Source organism: Propithecus coquereli, unplaced genomic scaffold (assembly GCF_000956105.1).
Source record: "Propithecus coquereli isolate 6110/MARCELLA unplaced genomic scaffold, Pcoq_1.0 Scaffold10, whole genome shotgun sequence".
Classification (NCBI taxonomy): Eukaryota; Metazoa; Chordata; class Mammalia; order Primates; family Indriidae; genus Propithecus; species Propithecus coquereli.
This window is the reverse complement of record NW_012133858.1, coordinates 4,973,730-4,991,672: the sequence shown is the minus strand read 5'-3', so window position 1 is coordinate 4,991,672 and position 17,943 is coordinate 4,973,730. Positions and strand designations below refer to the sequence as shown.

The window sequence follows — 17,943 nt, the reverse complement described above, 5'->3', positions numbered from 1 at the left end:
GGCTGGGAAAGAAGAACTCAAGAAGGAGGTTAAGAATGATGTGAATTGCAAGAGAGGGCAAGCAGGGGCCACAGATAATGAAAAAAGATCGGAGAGCCAAGGGACAGCCCCAGCCTTCAAGGAGAAGCTACAAGATGTTCATGTGGCAGAGGGTGAGAAGCTGCTACTCCAGTGCCAGGTGTCCTCTGACCCTCCGGCCACTATCACCTGGATGCTGAATGGAAAGACCCTCAAGACCACCAAGTTCATCATCCTGTCCCAAGAAGGTAAATGAGGGTGGGGGTTGAGGAAGAAGGGACCCTGTTCCAGGGCCACTGTCAGCTCCCGGAACCTTGGTCTTGATCGCTGCTTATAGCCCATAGCCTTGGTTGGAATGCCTGGCCCCTGTCCCCCCCTCACTCACAGGACAGGTCTCCTGCTCAGGGGCCTTGGGGACATGCCCTGTTGCTGGGGGTGACAGCTGGGATTCTGGTCCCGGGGCACGTGCCCATGTCTCAGTGTCTGTCTGGCAGAGCCCTCTCATGCACCCCCACCTGTGTGGCCCCCTCAAGGTAGACCTGGGCCTGAGCCGATGCCCAGCAACTCCACACAGAGAGGGCTCTGTTCGCAGGCTTGGAGATGGGGGGCGCCGAGGCGGGAGCCAGCAAGGGGCTCCGAGGAAGAGCTGGTTGGCAGCCGCACCTCAGGTTTGGCAAGGGTGTGCAGTGACAGGAGGGCACGGAGCTCCGAGGTGGGGTCAACAACGGCTTGAGTCTTGGTAGCATTGTGGGTCTGGAGGGGCCTGTGGGGGAGGCCAAAACCCCAAACAGCCCCTACAGCACACACTCCCGAGCAGACAGGGCTGCTCGCTTCCTAATTTGGATGAGACTTTTGTTTGCTGGTATTTCACATTCTTGGGGGGGAGGGGGCAAATCCTGCCATCTGTGGCCTTTCAGGGTCTGGAGTTTTCAGATGGGCCACTTTATACCTGGAGAAGAGATGGGGGTGAGAGAAGTATTTTCCCTGGACCCTCAGTTTTGTCTGAGGTGCTTTTGTAAATCCCAAGCCGGGGGTGGGGGTGGGGGAGCTCCGAGGCTGGCAGACGTCCACACCCCACTCTGGTGGCCAGCAGAGGGATGGGTTGCCGGCACAGAACGGAGTTCTGCAGGCTGATGCCGGTGGCTCTGGCCAGGGCAGGGTCCAGAGAAACTCCCTGGGCGGTGGCATTTCACCCGAGGGGCAGAGTCCAGACTGGACAGTCCTGTAGAGTCCAGGTCAGCTGAGACATCAGAAACACTGTTCTCCCCTTGCTATCCCGTCGCTGCGCCATGCTCCAGCTGCACCCTCCCCACCCCTCCCTCGCCTTCCTCTGCTGCCTGCCTTCCCTCAACAACTGGAAGGAAGCGTTTGTAGACAGCAGTATCCCTCTCGGCTCCCAGTGAGGTTCCTCTGTGCATCTCGGACAGCAAATCGGGAAGAGCTGGGCACGTGAGTCTACGTGCTGAAAGAGTGAAGGGGAAATTGGCCAGCAGGGAGAAAAACATGTTGTTTTCCACTAATGTGTTGACACAGTAACTTTTTCATGTGCATGTCCCCAGATTGGCAGGGTCCTCCAGAAGTCCTCTCATCCGTCCTCCTGCCTCTGCTGGTTCCGCCTCCCCAAGGTCCACACACAGGTGGGCGTGGGGACAGCCAGGCTGGGGCGAGAGGTCCAGGGGAATGGATGCCTCCCCCCCCGCCCCTGTAGGGCGCTCCCACTTGGAAAGCTCTTGGCTGGGAGCATTTCTCAGGTTACCCTATGGTGATCTCTCCGGGCAGGAGGAGGGTGGGTGGCCACCATCCTTAGGACCTGTGCAGTCACACAGGCCTGCACAGCATGAGGTCTGTGGCTGCTCCAGCCTCAGGGAAACTGAGGCTCTGACAGCTAGGGCGGGACCCAAGGCAACTCCTCTGAGGCCTGCATGGGATTTAAACCCAGAGCCACCGATGGCCACTTACAAACAGTCCACTCAACTAAGCCATGTAAGGTGACCCAGGCCTGATCTTATAAACCCTCCTGAGCCATTGGCGCTGGCTTGTCACGCCCACAGTGCCTGGAATATGTTTTATCTGCAGGTCCCTGGGAAATGAAGAGCGCAGAGACCCCAGCCACTCCAGCATTGCCTCCCTCGGAAACTGTCCCAAAGGGAGGACAGGTGCAGGGCAGCACCTGAAGAAATGGATAATGAAGACCAGCACAAGGAGAGGGTGGAGAGACTAGGAGGGGGCAGGAGGGGATTAGAGAGAAAGCCCCAGATCAAACTGTAAAAACATATTCTAAACATTTTAAAATAAGAATAGCTTGCATGATTTGAATATTATATGCCAGGTGCTGTCCAAGGCATCTTACCTTTTCATTCATTTAATCCCCACAGCAACTACTTTAATGTCCATCTCAGAGAAGTTAAGTACCTTGCCCAAGGGTCGCACAGCTCATAAGTAACAGAGCTGGGATTGGAACCCAAGTGGTCGAGTTCTGTGCGTAGACCACTAAGCTATATGACCTCTTAGATAATTCCTACAAGTTTGTCAGAATCCTGACGGCAGCTGAGAATTTATCAACAGAAAATGCTAATGGCTATTACTCCTCAACATTAACAGTTGCCAGAGGTTCAAAGACTGACGGTGCCCCTGGGCTTTCCAAGTTTCTAGTGTTTTCCCTGCGTGGAGGAAGCAGACCTTGAGATGGGCCTGTCTTGCCACAGTAGGGGAGAGTAGCCTGTCTGAAATATCAGCCCCACCTTCTGTCCCTTCATTTGCCGAGTCTTCCAGAGCCAGGTGTTTCGTTAAGGAGAAAGCTTATCTTCGGGCCTTGTCTAGCAGCTGCCACTTCCGCAGGTCCCGCTGCAGGGAGTAAGGCATTCTGAGAGGTGGAGTGGATCTTCCCTCAACAGATCTGGAAAGAAAAGATACACAGATGCATGTAGTGCTAAAACCGTTGCAGCCACGTGCTGACAAGTGCCAGCGAGTGTGTCAGGAGGAGCTGCTAGCAGGCAGGAGAGGGAGCTGAGTGCTGGGCCGCAGGCAAAAGCTGGTGTGAAGGCACGGGCCTCGCCCTGCAGGCAGGCTGGAGGGGACGGGCTTTCCAGACAGGCAGACCTGGTCACAGCCCAGTCAGAGCTGGAGAGGATGGCACGGCCCCGATTTCATCCCAGATCATGGCAAGGAACTCGAGTCTAAAGGCAATAGGGAGCCGTGCAAGATTTTGGAGTGAGGAGCACTGTAAACAAAGCTGAGTTGTAGGGCTTTTGACTGACTCTGTGCCCAAAAAACAAATTCAGAGCCCACTGCAGAGATGGGGAGAAAGGTAGACGAGCACAGTAGCGATAGCCTCAGGGAAGAAATAATCAGTTCAAGAAGCAAGGACGGAAGGTATAGAGCCCACTGCCTGACTTGGAAAGGCCCGGTGGGGGTGGGGGTAGGAAAAGAAGAGGAAGGGTGGAAGACCACTGCGCTTGGGTGTCTGGGCAGCTGGGGGCACAGTGAGGTGTCAGTGGCAGTGGGTCGAGTGGTTTGTAGGGGAAGATGAGGGACTGGCCCTGCTGATCTCCTGCTGTTCATGCTGGGCTCAGCACCCTCCTGCCCCGCCTCCTGCCTTGGAGCCCCTCTTGCCCCACTGCACTGATTCCCATCCTGTCAGCTCTGCTATCGTCAAGATTCGTTTCTTCCAGGACGTCTTCCCAAACTGTTGTCACCCACCTCGTCCGCAAGACTCCTGAGCTCTCGTCCTTCCCCACCAGCACGTGTACTGTGCCCCAGCTGCTGGAGGGCGCTCTGTTCGTAGGTTGTGGGGCCCTCTCTGATGTCTGTAGCTTGGACAGGGCTCATAGCCTGCCGGCCTATTCCATCCACCCCAATTATTTCCCTCCTGTGTGCCGAGGAGAGCAGAAGAGGTGTGACAGCCATTGGTGGGAGCTGACCATTAGTTAATTCTTGGAGAGACACCAACAGGCGGAGGTGTCCTTTCTCCTCCTGCACCCCCAGGGCTGCAGGGCCAATAGGGTCCAGAGTGCCACCAACTGGGTGTGCTCTCTGGGACGGACATCTGGGCCTCCCATGTCTGTCCCCAGCCCTTTCTGGACCTACCTCGGGGAGGGGTGGGAGGCGGGTGGCCTGAGCAACTCCAAGAAGAGCTTTTATCTTTATGCTTCGTTTCCTGTCTCCAGGCCAAGCTTCCCCCCAGCAAAACATTTCTCCCACTCTAGTAATGAGGATTCATTTTTGTTGCTGGTGTCAACAGATAATTCATTTTTAATTGCCTTGAGGGTGGAATCTTGCAAAGCTTTTTTCAAAGCCTCTGTAAGTTCATTCTACAAAAAGTGGATTTATGCAACAGCTACTATGAGCAAGGCGTTATTCTAGCCCTTTTCATTGTATGCATAATCCACTTGAAGAACTCCGAATTAGGAATTTTTTTTCCTTTTAGAAACCATATTTTTCAACAGTAGGTTATATTTGATTAAGTATTCATGACCCTCTCTTGCGTAGATCCTACGAAATCATGTGCTGCAGAAATACGCTTTGTCATTCCCAGAATGGCAGATATGTTTTAGTGCGACTGCATTCCAGGCTCAGGAAAAACACTGGTGATAGACATGGCCACTGCCCTCAGAGAGCTGGGTGGGAGACAGGCGTGTAAGTCAGCAGTGGCCCTGTGAGCTGGGCTTTCACACGAGTGAGCTCGGGGTGACCTGGGAGCACAGAAGAGGTCCACCTAGGACTGGGGGCTCAGGGAGGACACGGAGGGCACCGTGCCTCAGGGGATGACCTGGAGAGGAGCTGTGCTGGGGGTCTGGACTGGCCAGGTGGGCCGGGTCAGGGAGGCGCTGCAGGCTGAGGCAGCCCCTAGCAGAGCCTTTGGGGCTCCAGACCCTCCCTTATTCCGTCCCCAGCCCCTTCCTCCCTCATCCCACGCACTCAGAAAAGGGGAGGGCTGGGGGAGCTTCAGACCCCTGAGCACGTACTGTACACCCTGACGGGCGCGGCACCCTGCAGTGGATTCCTGGTTTGACTGCTCCCATCCCCCTCACCTCCCTCTCAAAATTCCCCATCAGGCTGAGGCTTCTCAAAAAAAATTAAAAAAAACACTGGGAAACGGTTTTTCTTCTGGAGGTCAGGAATGAACTGTCCCACAGGAAATACCAGATTCTTCGTCTGGGGTAGCTGAGGCTCCGAGCCTGCCTGGGGTCCCTCCCCCAGCCCACGCGCGGCCAGGGGTCCCGGCTCTGGGCGGCTGGGCAAAGCTGCCTGCCTTCCCAGGCGCAGGGGGCTCCTCCGCTTTCCTGGGAGTCCCACTCCTGTTTTTGCAGGTTGTGGTGTTTGGTTCAAGGCTAAAGACAGCTGAGGGACCGAAACTGAAAGACAGTCCCGGATTTGAACAGGATATGCATTGGGGGTGGGATGTCTGCTCCCCAGCCTCAGCCCTACCCAGGCTGGGGGAACATTGCGAGATGGGGTCAGTTTCCTCTAAGCCTCAAGTTGGGGCCAGAGGTCATCTCAGCATCCTCCTGCCCACCCAGATGGGCAGAAACTTCTCTCTCTAGAAGATGGTTATCCTCATTCCCGTGTCTCTCTGCCTTACCATTCTCACTCTCATGACAGACTTCCTAAAGATCTAGCCTAAATCCTTTCCCTTGCAGTTTCTGCAAATTCTGTCTCCCAACCACAGTGACAAGCGACCCTGGCCCGTGGCCTTCCTGGTGAGAGAACAGAGTGAGGCCTTTCCTGAGGGGTTGGGTCCGTGCAGGGGCATAGGAGGCTGAGGGTGGGGTGCAGAGCAGCCATCCCACCCCAGGTGTTCTGTAGGCTGAAGGATTCTCTGTTTAAAATGTTAGCAGCTGGCAGGGATTAAAGGGGACTAGCACGCCTTTACTTTCTCTTCTAGCCTTAGCAAGGCTCTCTAGGAAGAACAGATGTCATCTTTCCTCTTTCCGAACTTCCTTGATCAAGTCTGTGCCTTCATCTAACGGGGCTGGCGGGTGTGGGCGGTGGTAGGTTTGCACGCTTTTCAAGATCAGAAGGCCTTTTGGGGAACAGTGCCTGTTGGTCTCCCTTCTGGTCATGCTGCCCCCACACCTGTCCCCAGGACACAGCTCTGCCCTCCCAGTGACAGTGGCTTGTGGCTTCAGGCAGCAGGACACACGTGGCCCTGGCTCTGTCCTCTTCCTGTGTGATGGCTGCTGCCCTGACAATAGAGTAGCTTGGGGCAGGACGCCATGCTGTTGGCTTGTCTGCATCTGAAGGCAGGACCTAGAGAGCTGCCTGCCCTTCTGCCTGGCACAGCAGGCCCAGACCTCGGCTGACCTCTCCCCACACCATGAGGGAAACTCCCCAAGCAGGTCCCCCAAAGGAGCAGTGGCCAGCCTTGGGATGGGAGAGCTGGGACAGGCAAGAGCCAGACCCCAGATTCCTGTGTGTGCCCACCCGGACTCCTCCTTCCTTACCCCAGCCAGCCAGATGCGGCGTGCTGGGGGCAAGGGTAGACCCAGGTGGGAGTCCGTGGAGAGGGCTATCCCCACTCTTCTCTGAGGTAAACTGAAGACCTGGCACTGAAGGGGGGCAGCCCCAAAGTGCCCCTCACTGGCCACGGATCTTTGGCTCAGACACCATCCTAAGAAATCAGCTCCCAGGTCCCAGGCTGTAGTCAGCTGCTCCCCGCCACCGACAGATCTTCCCACAGGCCAGCGCCCCTCCTGGACAAGGGCTCCTGCCCTCCTCCACCTGCCTCTTTTGCTCAAAGCTCCCTTTTCACGGTGCATTCCCAGAATCACTGCTGTCAGCTGGGCGGAGCCCCTCACCTGCCCTGTTGCTGACATGGGTCTGTGACCCTGTGCCTGACTCCTTTCTCTCTTGGTGACGTCCCAGTGTGCGGGGCCTGTGTCCACCTCCTTCTGTTGTATTAGATGCTCTCCAAAGGCAGAGGCTATTTCTCTTTCTTCTTCTGGAATCTTCCATTGTGTGCCCATAAGAAGACTCTCTGGAGAGGGGGAGGGGTACCGGGAGGGAATGGATTTAGAGGTCACTTATTTTGAACATGGGTTAACAGCAGAGAGTGCCCTGGCATCAGCAAGGAGAGAGGGTTTATTCCCACAGGGCCTCTGGCTTCTGGACCCCCAGAGGCCTCCTGTGGAACAGTCAGCTGCCATGCTCCAGGTGCCAGGGCAGGTGTTGGGGCCATACCTGGTCCACTCAACAGTTCTTCCTCCTCCCCGCCAGGCTCACTCTGCTCCGTCTCCATTGAGAAGGCGCTGCCCGAAGACAGAGGCTTATACAAGTGTGTGGCCAAGAATGGCGCCGGCCAGGCTGAGTGCTCCTGCCAAGTCACTGTGGACGGTAGGTCGTGCCCACCCATCGCCACCACCACGCACAGGGTCCCACTTCTCAGCCCCTCTCTTGCCACACACCTGCATGGAACTGCCCCCAGCACTGGCCTCCCTACCCGAGGCATTCGTTGTGCACGTCAGCCTATGTTGTGCATAAAAACAGGAGGAAAAGTGGCAGCTCTTCCTGCACCCCGCCCCTGGCCAGGAGGAGGAGCTGCTCACCTTCTTGGCACCTCCAAGCCCTGACCCCCACACCCAGAACCTTTGAGCAGGGAAGCTGGGGCACTGGGCAGGAGAGGAGACACACCCACAGGAAAATGACTAAAAGTGTTTTACAAGCCACAAGAGTGTCAGTGCTGGCAGGACAGACCCAGCCTGGGTCCTGAGTCCTGGAACCTGAGGAGGAGGGAGCAGAGTGGGGCCGTGTGGGGAGACTTTCTCGAGGAGGTGAGTGGGGGCTGAGTCTTTGGGTAGAGAGGACAGGGCCACCTCTGCCAAAAGCAAATGGTAATAATAATAGCAGAGGGAGGGGGGAGACACATGGGAGAAAGCGTGGGCCTGCCACGGCCACGTGGGGTTTCCATGCTGGGAAGGGGCAGTGCCAAGCTCTGAAGAATTAGGGTTTGTCCTAAAGAAATGCAGGAAGTGCATCCGTGGCTTTTTCTCTCCTCTCTGAGGAGTGTAGAACCGGAGACTCAGAATGAACTTCGTGGTGGTTTAGACTCATCTTACAGATGAGGAAACTGCGGGCATTGGGAGAGGAAGAGCATCCTGCTGAGGCTCCCGAGCCTGTCCAAGATCGAGCCGGGGAGGGGGACAGAACCCCGTCCCGGGAAGCACAATCCAGTGCCCTTTCTTTGTGTTCAGTGCTTGCCTGGAAATGTCTAGAAGGGTAGTTTGGAGGAAACAATGTCTTGCCTTTGAAATGCCTGGTTAATAACCATCAGTGACATATCGAAACCCAGTGTCCAAATAAGGCATCTTGAAGCATAGGTTTGCTGTTCTGCTGACTCCTGCAAGGGATCACTTGAGTTCTAAAACCCTAACCTGTTTCACTGCCATTGCACAAAATGTAGGATCTTTGTGTCCCCGTTCTGGATTTTATAATCCAATTTCCTGATCACAAAGCTGGGATCTATGGCACATAATGAATGGGAGAGAGGGGGAAGTCTTAAAAAGTCTTTTTGAAAAATACATATTGGCAACACAAATTAAATTGCCAGTAGCCAAAAGTTAAGCTGAAATCATCTAATATTGTGTACATCTCCCAGGAGTTCTGTGAATGTACTAGCCACAAGGGCTCTGAGTCCAGGGAACCAGATCTGATGGACCCAAGTTTCTGTAGGTTCAGAGGGGGACCGTGATGCGGATTTCAAAGCTCTGGGAGGGGCTCCTGCTGCTGATTACTCCATGTGGGAGTCTCTCCTCACCTGGCCTGTTACCCCCCCAGCTCAGAGTCCCGCCTCTTTCTATACAGGTGCTACAGTTTAAATAAATAGCATTTCTGGGAACTTGGCCTGGGAGCCTATTTCTAACAGCCCCTCTCCTCCCTTGGGACCCACACATAGGGCAGCCCAGCCAGCTAATGAGGTTATCTGCTTTCCGAACCCCCAGCCTCTGTGGGTCTGTTTACACGGCCAGCAGAAGGCAGGAGAGCAATTCATTCTCCTTATCTGTAAAATGTCAGCACCTTTTCCAGATTTCTTTTCAAGATGAAATTTCCTTTTCCCCTACAGGATACATTTGGGAATTCTTTTTTTTTTTTTTTTTAACGTTTGGGGAATTCATTCTGCAACTTAAGGGGCTTTGTTTGCCCAGAGGTCTGCTGGAACATTCCCTCGCTCTCTCCACTAATCTTGGTGACCATCATTATTTATCTCCAGTTCCTTCAAAGGCAAGCTTTGGCCTCTGGCTGCAAACTGGGAGCTGAGTCTTGGAAGAAGAGCTAGAAAAGTGGCAGGAGGGAACCCAGCTGAGATAACAGACCGCCTCTCTGTCCACTGCGCTCTGTGTGGTTTGGTTCTCAGGGAGAAAAAGGGCAGCCCCTTCCCCCCTGCACTCCTTTCCCTGTGGCTATACCTGGAGATGTTAGTGTCCTGTGTGCCGGGTGGGTTTGTGGCCTCATTTAGCTCTAGTTTTCCATCAAAAGCCACATCTAGGCAAGCGATGAGGAACTGGGGTCTCCTCGACTGCCCCCTACCACCATTCTGCACCTTTTTGCCTCTTTTTGGCTGGTGCTCCTCCCGGCTGGGTCAGCTCTCTGACCTCATTCTGTCCCCTCAGCCCCTCAGCTCTCCCTGCTCCCCAAGGTGTAGTACTTGACTTGGAGAGCCTGATGGGTCCATGTATTCTTTGAAAGTATGGACAAAATTGCGTGTGTTGGGGGGCAGGGGTTGGAGCATCTTTCTAAAGAGAGTGGTCCATAGTTTTTAACCAAATTCTCAAAAGGAGTCATGAATGAAAATACGTCAAAGAACTTGTGGCCCTAAGGAGTAACTGTGACTGAACTTTCAAGTCCAGTCATCATGTGGGGTCTTCTAGTCTCTCCCATCCACAGCTGCCTGCTCGACCTCTGGCTGGGGCAGCGGGGTCCTTCACTGGGTGTGGGGGCCGCAGCTGATGCTACTTCAGGCAGGCTTCCCTGCCCCTTGACAGGGCTGGCCTGGAACGAAAATCCCTCTTTCTCACTCACTCAGCCTGTGCCAAACACTGGTAAGACCATACATCTGAGGCCAACATGCTGATACATTTCAAGACCTCATAAAAATGAGGCAAACAGGGCTCATTGGCTGTTCTGCATCAGCCGCTCCACTGTTTCCCTCGTGGTAAAGATAAGGAAGGTAACCTTTACGATACAGCATATCTCATGGTTTTAATCATGCTGTTTGGGTCTTTTTCCTAAGAAAAGGCATTTTTTGCACTTTTATGATTATGATCATGCCACCCTTCTTTCTAAACTCAGCAGAAAGCAAATGTCAACTTGTGCCACACAGAAGGGAGCTGAAGCCTAGAATAGGTGAGAACTTGCCAGAAAACTTGCCCAGGAGGAGGAGAAGCTGACCTTCAATGCTTGCCATGGGCGGAGACTCTTGTACATTTGCATTTTTAGTTTATGCAACAGTTAGGCAGGGTGTCTTTCTTCATAAGCAAACCAAGGCTCAGAGAGGGTCAACGGCCTTCCGAGGTCACACAGACAGTAGGCAGTAGTTGGAGCCCCACCCTGCACGGTAAATATGATGTGAATTACCCTGGCAGGACTCAGGTGTGTCTGGCTCTGAAGCCTGCACCTTTCCAAGACTGGCGCAGCCTCCCTGTGCGGTGGGTCACCCCAGCAGGGCTCCTCTCCGACCGATCCAGACCTCCCTTAGCAACAGCCCTCCCCGCCGGGAAGTCCCGCATGTGGGACTGCATAACCCATTTCCTCTCTTTCAGACCCAGATGAGAGGTGAGGAACAAAAGCCCTTCTTAGGCCAGAATCCTATCACAGGGGTCAGAAGACACCTTAGCCCCTCCCTGGCTTGTCCAGCCCTTCCCCACTCAGGCCTTCCCTCCCCAGCCACCCTGGCCGAGGCACCCAGCCTTAGTGACTACTGAGGTCAGGGCTTTGTGACCATGGGGGGTTGTGCATGCTTGTGGTAGGAGGGGACATTCCAGCGGGTACTCAGGCCATCACTCATTTGTTCAACAAATATTTAGGTGCCCACTCTGTGCCAAGGCACTGCTCTAGGGGCTATGTTAAAAGCAGTAAACACAATAGAAAAAGTTCCTGCTCTGGGAACTTTACATTCTCCTGGAGGGAGGCAATAATACAGATGGATAGCATGTCACAGGGAATGTCACGTGCTGTGAAGAGAGCAGACCAGGGTGCCAGGGGAAGGAATGCTGTTTTGGGAGAGGGAGGTTGCTGAGGCCTCTCTGATGAAGGGACATTTGAACAGAGACCTAAGAGTAGTGAGGGAAGGAAGAGGGGAGAGGTGATAGCGAGAGCCCTTCCAGCCCCCTCCTTGCTGCCGTGCGCTGATGAGACACGGTTGAGGCGTTCCAGGACGAGGAGGGAGACCAGGGAGGTGGGAAATGAGGCTGAGGAGGACATGGGCCAGGTCCGAGCAGTGCTCGTGGTGACGAGGAAACCTGATTTTATTCTAGGTGTGATGGGACAACACTGGACATCTGTAAAGGATCACTCAGGTGTCCGTGTAGAAGTTTAAGATGCCCATTTACCCCTCAAGTGGGCATGATGCTTAGGCAGACATTCAGATAGGTCTGGAGTCAGAGGCAGACTCAGGACAGGTAAAAGGGAAAACGGTGGGAGGTTGCTGCGGTAGCCCAGGCAGGAGACAAAGGCAGCTGAGATTCGGGGGAAGAGAAAGGAAGTGAGATTAATAATCTATTTTGATGAAGAGCTGATAGGATTTGCTGATGAATTGGATTCGGAGAGAGACATGTCAAAGGCGATTCTTGGTTTTCATCGGGGAGACACCAGCAACTGAGAGTAGAACGCAGGGCTGGGGGAACAGTCAGGAGTTCCTGTGGTGAAGTTGAAGGTGCCCATTTGACACCCAGAGTGAGCATGTCACAGGGGCAGATACTGGGATAAATCTGGAGTTGAGGGGCGAGGTCAAGGCTGGGATTTGGGAGCCATCCACATACAGAGGCCATATGACGTCCTGGGGTCGAATGGGCCCCTGGGGGCGTATATGGTGGAGACGGGAAGAGGGGGAGGCAGGGAAGAGGGGGAGGCAGAGTCCAACACTGAGGGGCAGGGGCAGGGCAGGGGTAGGCCAGGGGTCTGCAAAGGAGCCTGAGAAGGAATGGCCACGGTGAGAAAGGAGGAAATCCAGGGGGTGGGAGTGAGACGGGATGGGACCCAGAAGCCCAGTGGTGAGAACTTCAAGAAGCCGAATGGTGCAGACCATGCGCCGAGTGCCGCTGCGCAGTGGAGAGGAGCCTGAGCTGTGGCCGTTGGGTTTGGCAACGTGGAGGTCATCGGTACCCTGACCAGAGGGCTTCAGGGGCTTCCTAGTAACAACAGCCTCATCTGTGGCATCCAGAGACTGAGTCACCTGCCAGAGGTGGCCCTAACTAGCAGGGCCCACAGCCACCATGACCACTGGGCCCCTCTGGTTGCCACTGAGCTGGTCTCTCCCACACTTGTTTGGTTGGCCTTTGTTCTGCTATACTTCTAAGACACATCTATTGTCTAAATCATCACAGGCAGCTAATTGGTGTTAGGCTGAACTAAATAAAATTGCTGTTTTTGTAGGTCAGAGACACTTAAGTACTGGCAAATGGCTCGGTCATCCAGATGGAAGCATCTGAAGCACTTGGCACAGTCAGCTATCACTGTGACTCATTTGCTTCTCCTACCCTCTTCTATTGAGGTGTTGCTACCCCACCTTCCTAGGGAGGAAGGTCAGACTCAGAGCGGCCCGTCAACAGAGCCAGAAAGGAGCTGAAGGCTCCTGACTAGAAATCACTCTCCTTATTGTGCTGGCGTGTGTCTGCTCTCAGGCACAGAGGACAGCCAGGAGGAATGGGCCATCCTAGGGAAGGCTGGAGCACAGCCCTGCTGCCCTGCCCCCTCCTGGCGCTCTTAGAAGCTGGACCCCCTCCCAGAAGCTTCCCAAGACCTCATTCCCCTGCCTAGGGCCAAAGCTCAGGGAACCAACCTCTTGGGGGAGACAAAAAAAAATGCTGCCCGGAGTGCTTGAGTCCAGAGCTAGCCCAGGAGTGGAAGGGGTGAGGCTCTGTCCATATAAGGATAAGTTTTCCTCTCTCCGTAGAGGCCCCCCACTTCCCCACACCTCCGTCTTCCTCCCCCACGCTTCTTTAGGGGCACAGCCAGGCCGACTTCAGCCCTGGAGCACAGATCTAGAAATGGAGTTCAATTTCATCACAGAATGATTAAAATAGACAGAAAATACAAGCTGCTCTTAAACTTATATTACTATTATTTTTATCCCCTGGCCAGCCGTGTGAGCACAAAGCTGGTTTTGATTAAGCCCGTGGCCCTTCCAGCCCCCTCCTTGCTGCGGTTCTCACGGAGGTCTAGCGGCGCAGCATCCTCCGCCAGCCCCTGGTGCGTGCTCGGCCCCCACAGCGCTGGCACTCTGGGGGCGGGGCCACCCCGTGGGGCTCCACGTCTGGGGTGTGCCTGGTTCCAAAGGGAAACTTGAGCCCCTTTCCTCACAGCCAGATGGAAAGATAAGGTGCGAGGGAATTTCTAAAAACAAGGCTCAGAGCTTTGCTGGCACGTCCAGTGAAAACCCCGTGCCGCAGAGCCCCGCGCAGATGCAGAGCCAGGTGGGGACTCTCTGGCAGGGCCTTCTGAAGGTGGACGATGTTAAAACCAATTCAGGAGGCTAGGGAACGTGTTAACAGGAGAAGCAAACTCATAAGTAAATGACCATTTTCTGCTTTCCAAAGCACTGCTGCAGGCATTCTCTCCGCTGAGCCTCGAAACACTATGGGGCAGAGAAAATAAGAGTCATTCGCTTGTACAGATGTGGAAACAGAGACATAGAGCAGCTTAAGTTATTTGCGCAAGTTCCCAAGATCGCTGATGACAAAGCCAAAACTAGAGCTCTCTCTCTGGGTCCCTGCTGTGGTGATGCTTGGAAGTAAAGCCCAACGTAACCCCACGGGCGCAGAACGAATCACAGTCCCTGCTGCCCTTTCTGGAACCCAGGAAACCTGGGCCTCTCATCCTTTGCTTGCTTGTACCTAAGTTTACTCATTAGTTAAAAAAAACCCTGATCCTTCTTTTTCTCCCTGCTCTATGTTCTGGGACTCACTGAGGGGGAGAGTGCCGAAGCCCGGGGATGCAGAACTATGGACATGCTCTGCCCTCTACTCCTCTTCCTGAGAAAGGGCCAAAGAAACAAAAACCATTCTGAGTGCACCTTTCTTTAAATTTTCATCAGTGACTGTTAGAAGTTGGCCAGGGGCGGTGGCTCATGTCTGTAGTCCTAGCACTCTGAGAGGCTGAGGCAGGAGGATCGCTTGAGGCCAGGAGTTCAAGACCAGCCTGAGCAAGAGTGAGACCCTATCTCCATAAAAAAAAAAAACAAAACAGGAAAATTAGCTGGGTGTGGGGGTGCAGGTGTGCAGTCTCAGCTATTTCGGTGGCTGAGGCAGGACGATTGCTGGAGCCCAGGCGTCTCACATTGCTGTGAGCTACAGTGACACCATGGTGCTCTAGCTTGAGTGACAGAGCAAGACCCTGTCTCAGAAAAACAAAAAGTGCTCGTCTTGAAAGAAGGGAAGAGGGGAGGGCCCAGGACAAGGGAGGCTGACGCTGGCCCCTTGCCCCTGGTGTATGGCACCCTGACCCCCAAATGCCAAGGGGAAGCACTGCCAGGTTTTCCTGTCTCTCGGACCCGCCCGCAGCCCCGCCTGCACGCACTGCCACCTTGCGCATGTGCTGTCACGAGAGCTTGAGGAGAGGCTGGGAGTTCAGCTGGCAGCACGTGAGAACCATCTCTGGGGCTTCTGGGTAATATTGCTGCGCAGACCCTAGCCCAGACATTAGACTAAGATTTGGGGGCTGAGATACCCCAGTGCTGGTGCTTCTAAAGTATGGCTGAGGCTGCAAACCACCGAAGTTGACAAGTAAGTATGTACTGAGGACTTTTCACCGGGATCCATGGGGAAAACTTCCCATGTAAGAGGATGAATCATCCCTCCCCACGGGGCGTTCTGCTCTCCCATCTGCGTCCACATGAAACGGTGCTCTAGGGTGTGGGCAGCCCCCTGAGGAGCTTGGCAGTGTCACTCTGGATGGCAGGGACCCCTCACTTGCCACGGGGCTCCTTTGCCCTTTGGGAGGTGGTGGGAGTCGGGGAACTCGCTGTGGGGATGGAGGCACGGAAGGGGCTGGGTTATCAAGAGCTGTGTAAAAGGATTTCTTCAGCCTTGTGCCCTCAGTGGTGTCTTCTGTCTTTGGTGGGGACATTGACCCCCATGTCCCCTAGACCTGTCTCTGAGCTGCCATGAGCCTCTCGGTCCCTGGATTACCCGGCTCCTAGGGAGTGGGCGGGCGGGTTGGGAGGAGACCTGCCTGGTGTTCAGGCCTCAGAAAGGGTGCATGGCGGGACTAATGTGGGCATATCCATATTCTGCAGCCGGCAAGGAACCCAAATGCCACTAGGAGAGTCCACGTGAATATGTCCCCAGCCATTCCGTTCTGTGCTCCCTGTGCCCACCCCTCACAGCCCCAGTCTAGGCAAGATCAGCCAGGACTGCCCCATCCTCGAGGCAGGGACAGCGAGGTGGCCCTTGCTCCTCAGCCAAGCCACAGGAATGTGGCCGGAGCCTCCGCTGGAAAGTCCCTCCCCTCCTCCCCACCTCTGAGCTTCCTCTCTTCGGGAGCAGGAAAAGGATGGACAGGAAGGGAGCTCCGAGGGGGGGCTCCCTCCTACTACCCCAAAGAGTGTTCCTTGTGAGGGAAAGGAAGGCTGGTGAACATGCCGGGGCCTAGTGATAGCTGTTCAGCCAGCTCCTTCTTACCCCTTAGTCACTGGGTGGTTTCCCCACAGGCTCCTGGGGGCTCCACGAGGGCCTCTTCCACCCCGCCCAGCCCGGAGTGATGCTTCCCTGCTGCCCCAACAAGGGAAGGCTCCCTCTGTCATTATCCACACTTTGCATTAACGCTCAGAAGAAGGAGTGTGAGTAGAGACCCAGGCCCCCCTCAACTTCCAGGCCATGCACTCACCTGCCCAGCATTTTTGGATCGGCCCAGCAGGAGGCTGCAGCGGGGTTTCCCTGGGCCTGCTCTGGGGAGAAGGGGCAGCAGAAACTCCAGTGTGAGTCCTAGACTCAGTCTCAGAGGGGTAAGGTGCACAGAGGCCTGCTCAGAGGCCTTCGTTCAGTCTGTCAGGGCGAAGTTTGGTCTGTAGAAGGAAGTCAGAGAAGTCAGAGGCTGCCTGACACCTATCTTATGGGCAGGGACCCCATCTCCTCCCTCCTCTGTAGGAGAGACACCCCGTGGAAACCCAGAACATTCAGCTGAGTGAGTCAAGGCCTGAAGGAGAGAGCTGGGGAGAGGAGAGTAGAGGAGTGACTCTGCCTGGCCCTGCCAGCGATGTCTTTTCTGGTGGCATGTGCTGCTGAGAGGGGGTGTCACTAGCTCCAGGGGTCACCAGTCTCTGCCTGATTTATCAGGCCCAGGGGAGCGGACTGTCCTTCTTTGGCATTCTCATGGAGGGCGGAGGGAGGTGCCCAGCTGCAGGTGCTATTCTGCTCAGCGGGCAGGGAGGACCCTCCGAGTGGGGTGAGGTGGGGGCTTGGTTATGATTTTGGTGTAGGTGGGGTTTTTACCGAGATGCTTCCCCTGCTATTTTCCTTAGCAGCTGCTGACTAAAGCTTGTTGTCACCTGCTTTGTTCCAGATGCTCCGGCCAGTGAGAACACCAAGGCCCCGGAGATGAAATCCCGGAGGCCCAAGAGCTCTCTTCCTCCCGTGCTAGGAACAGAGAGTGAGTACTCGCTCGGCTTCACCAGGCAAAGGTGGGCTGGTGCCCCCAGGACCGAGGCGGCCTCAGAGCCCTGCCTCCTGGTCCCTCACTCTTACCTGCGCTCATGGAAGTCTGGCTTCTGCTTGGACCCTGAAGCTCCCAGGGAGCTCCCGATGACAGAGCCAGTGGCCTTTTCTCGCCCGCCTTCCTCTCCCCAGCCTGTCTGCGGTGTGGGTGGCATTGCATGGCTCTTGTTTTTCCTCCTACCCATGTTCCCCTCAGCCTCACTCCCTTCAACTTCTCACCAAGACCCCTGTGACAGCATCTCCTAATCTCTCCCCAGCTGACTCTGCCCTCCCAGGGGGACCTTTCTAAATCACAGCTCTGATCTTCTCACTCCTGGTTGAAATGTACAGTGGCCCCCAGAGCCTACGAATCCCATGCCAGTGCATGGGACACACCTCCTCACGCATGCACATGCAGCCCGTGTGGCCTGCCCCTGCCTCTCCTCCTGTCTTACACTCAGGCCACGCTGAGCTCTTCTCTGAACTGGATGTCCCCCGGCTCCTTCCTTCATGTCTCTGCTGTGGCACCTCTCTCGTGGGACACCTTTACAGCAAACTCCCAGTGAAAAGCCCTCATCCCTGAGTTCTTCCCACTTCAGCTCCAAGTAACTGTCCCTCCTTGTGAGCCCCCGTAGTGCCAGCTCCCGTGTGATTCTCCGTGACAGTCTTCTTCCCAGCGTCAAGGGTGGTGTGTCTGGGTCTCATCCTCCCTCCGCCACTGTGTGTTCCCTGAGGGCCCAGCCAGGGTCTGTTCAAGCTGTTTCCTTCAGAACGACACGGGCTGCACCTTGTTCATGGAAGTTCCTTCCTAGTGTCTCAGAATCAAAGCACAGTGTGGTACAAATAGCCAAGGAAGGAAGGAGCTTCTCTGTGACTGTAGACAGCTGCCTCCCTCTTCTGGGATCTCAGCTTCTCCCAGAGCCCACTTATCCACTAGGCGTGGCGCCGAGGGTCCACAGTGCTTCTACAGGCCTGCCAAATGTTGTGCTAGCTTACAAAACCAGAAGGAAAAGGTGAACTTTTAGGTCAAAGACAATGTGTTAATTCATAATATTGATATATTCATCTTTATACCAATACAGTT

The 17,943-nt window shown here is 54.9% G+C and overlaps 1 protein-coding gene across 1 annotated transcript in view; it reads left to right on the top strand.

Moving 5' to 3' along the window:
* Window positions 1-17,943, top strand: part of MYLK (myosin light chain kinase) — a 191,528-nt gene that overhangs the window by 108,062 nt on the left and 65,523 nt on the right. Inside the window, exons 17-19 of the mRNA XM_012639620.1 lie at window positions 2-266; window positions 7,234-7,350; window positions 16,729-16,815. Coding sequence (XP_012495074.1) covers window positions 2-266; window positions 7,234-7,350; window positions 16,729-16,815 — 469 coding nt within the window. The remainder of the gene's footprint in view (window position 1; window positions 267-7,233; window positions 7,351-16,728; window positions 16,816-17,943) is intronic.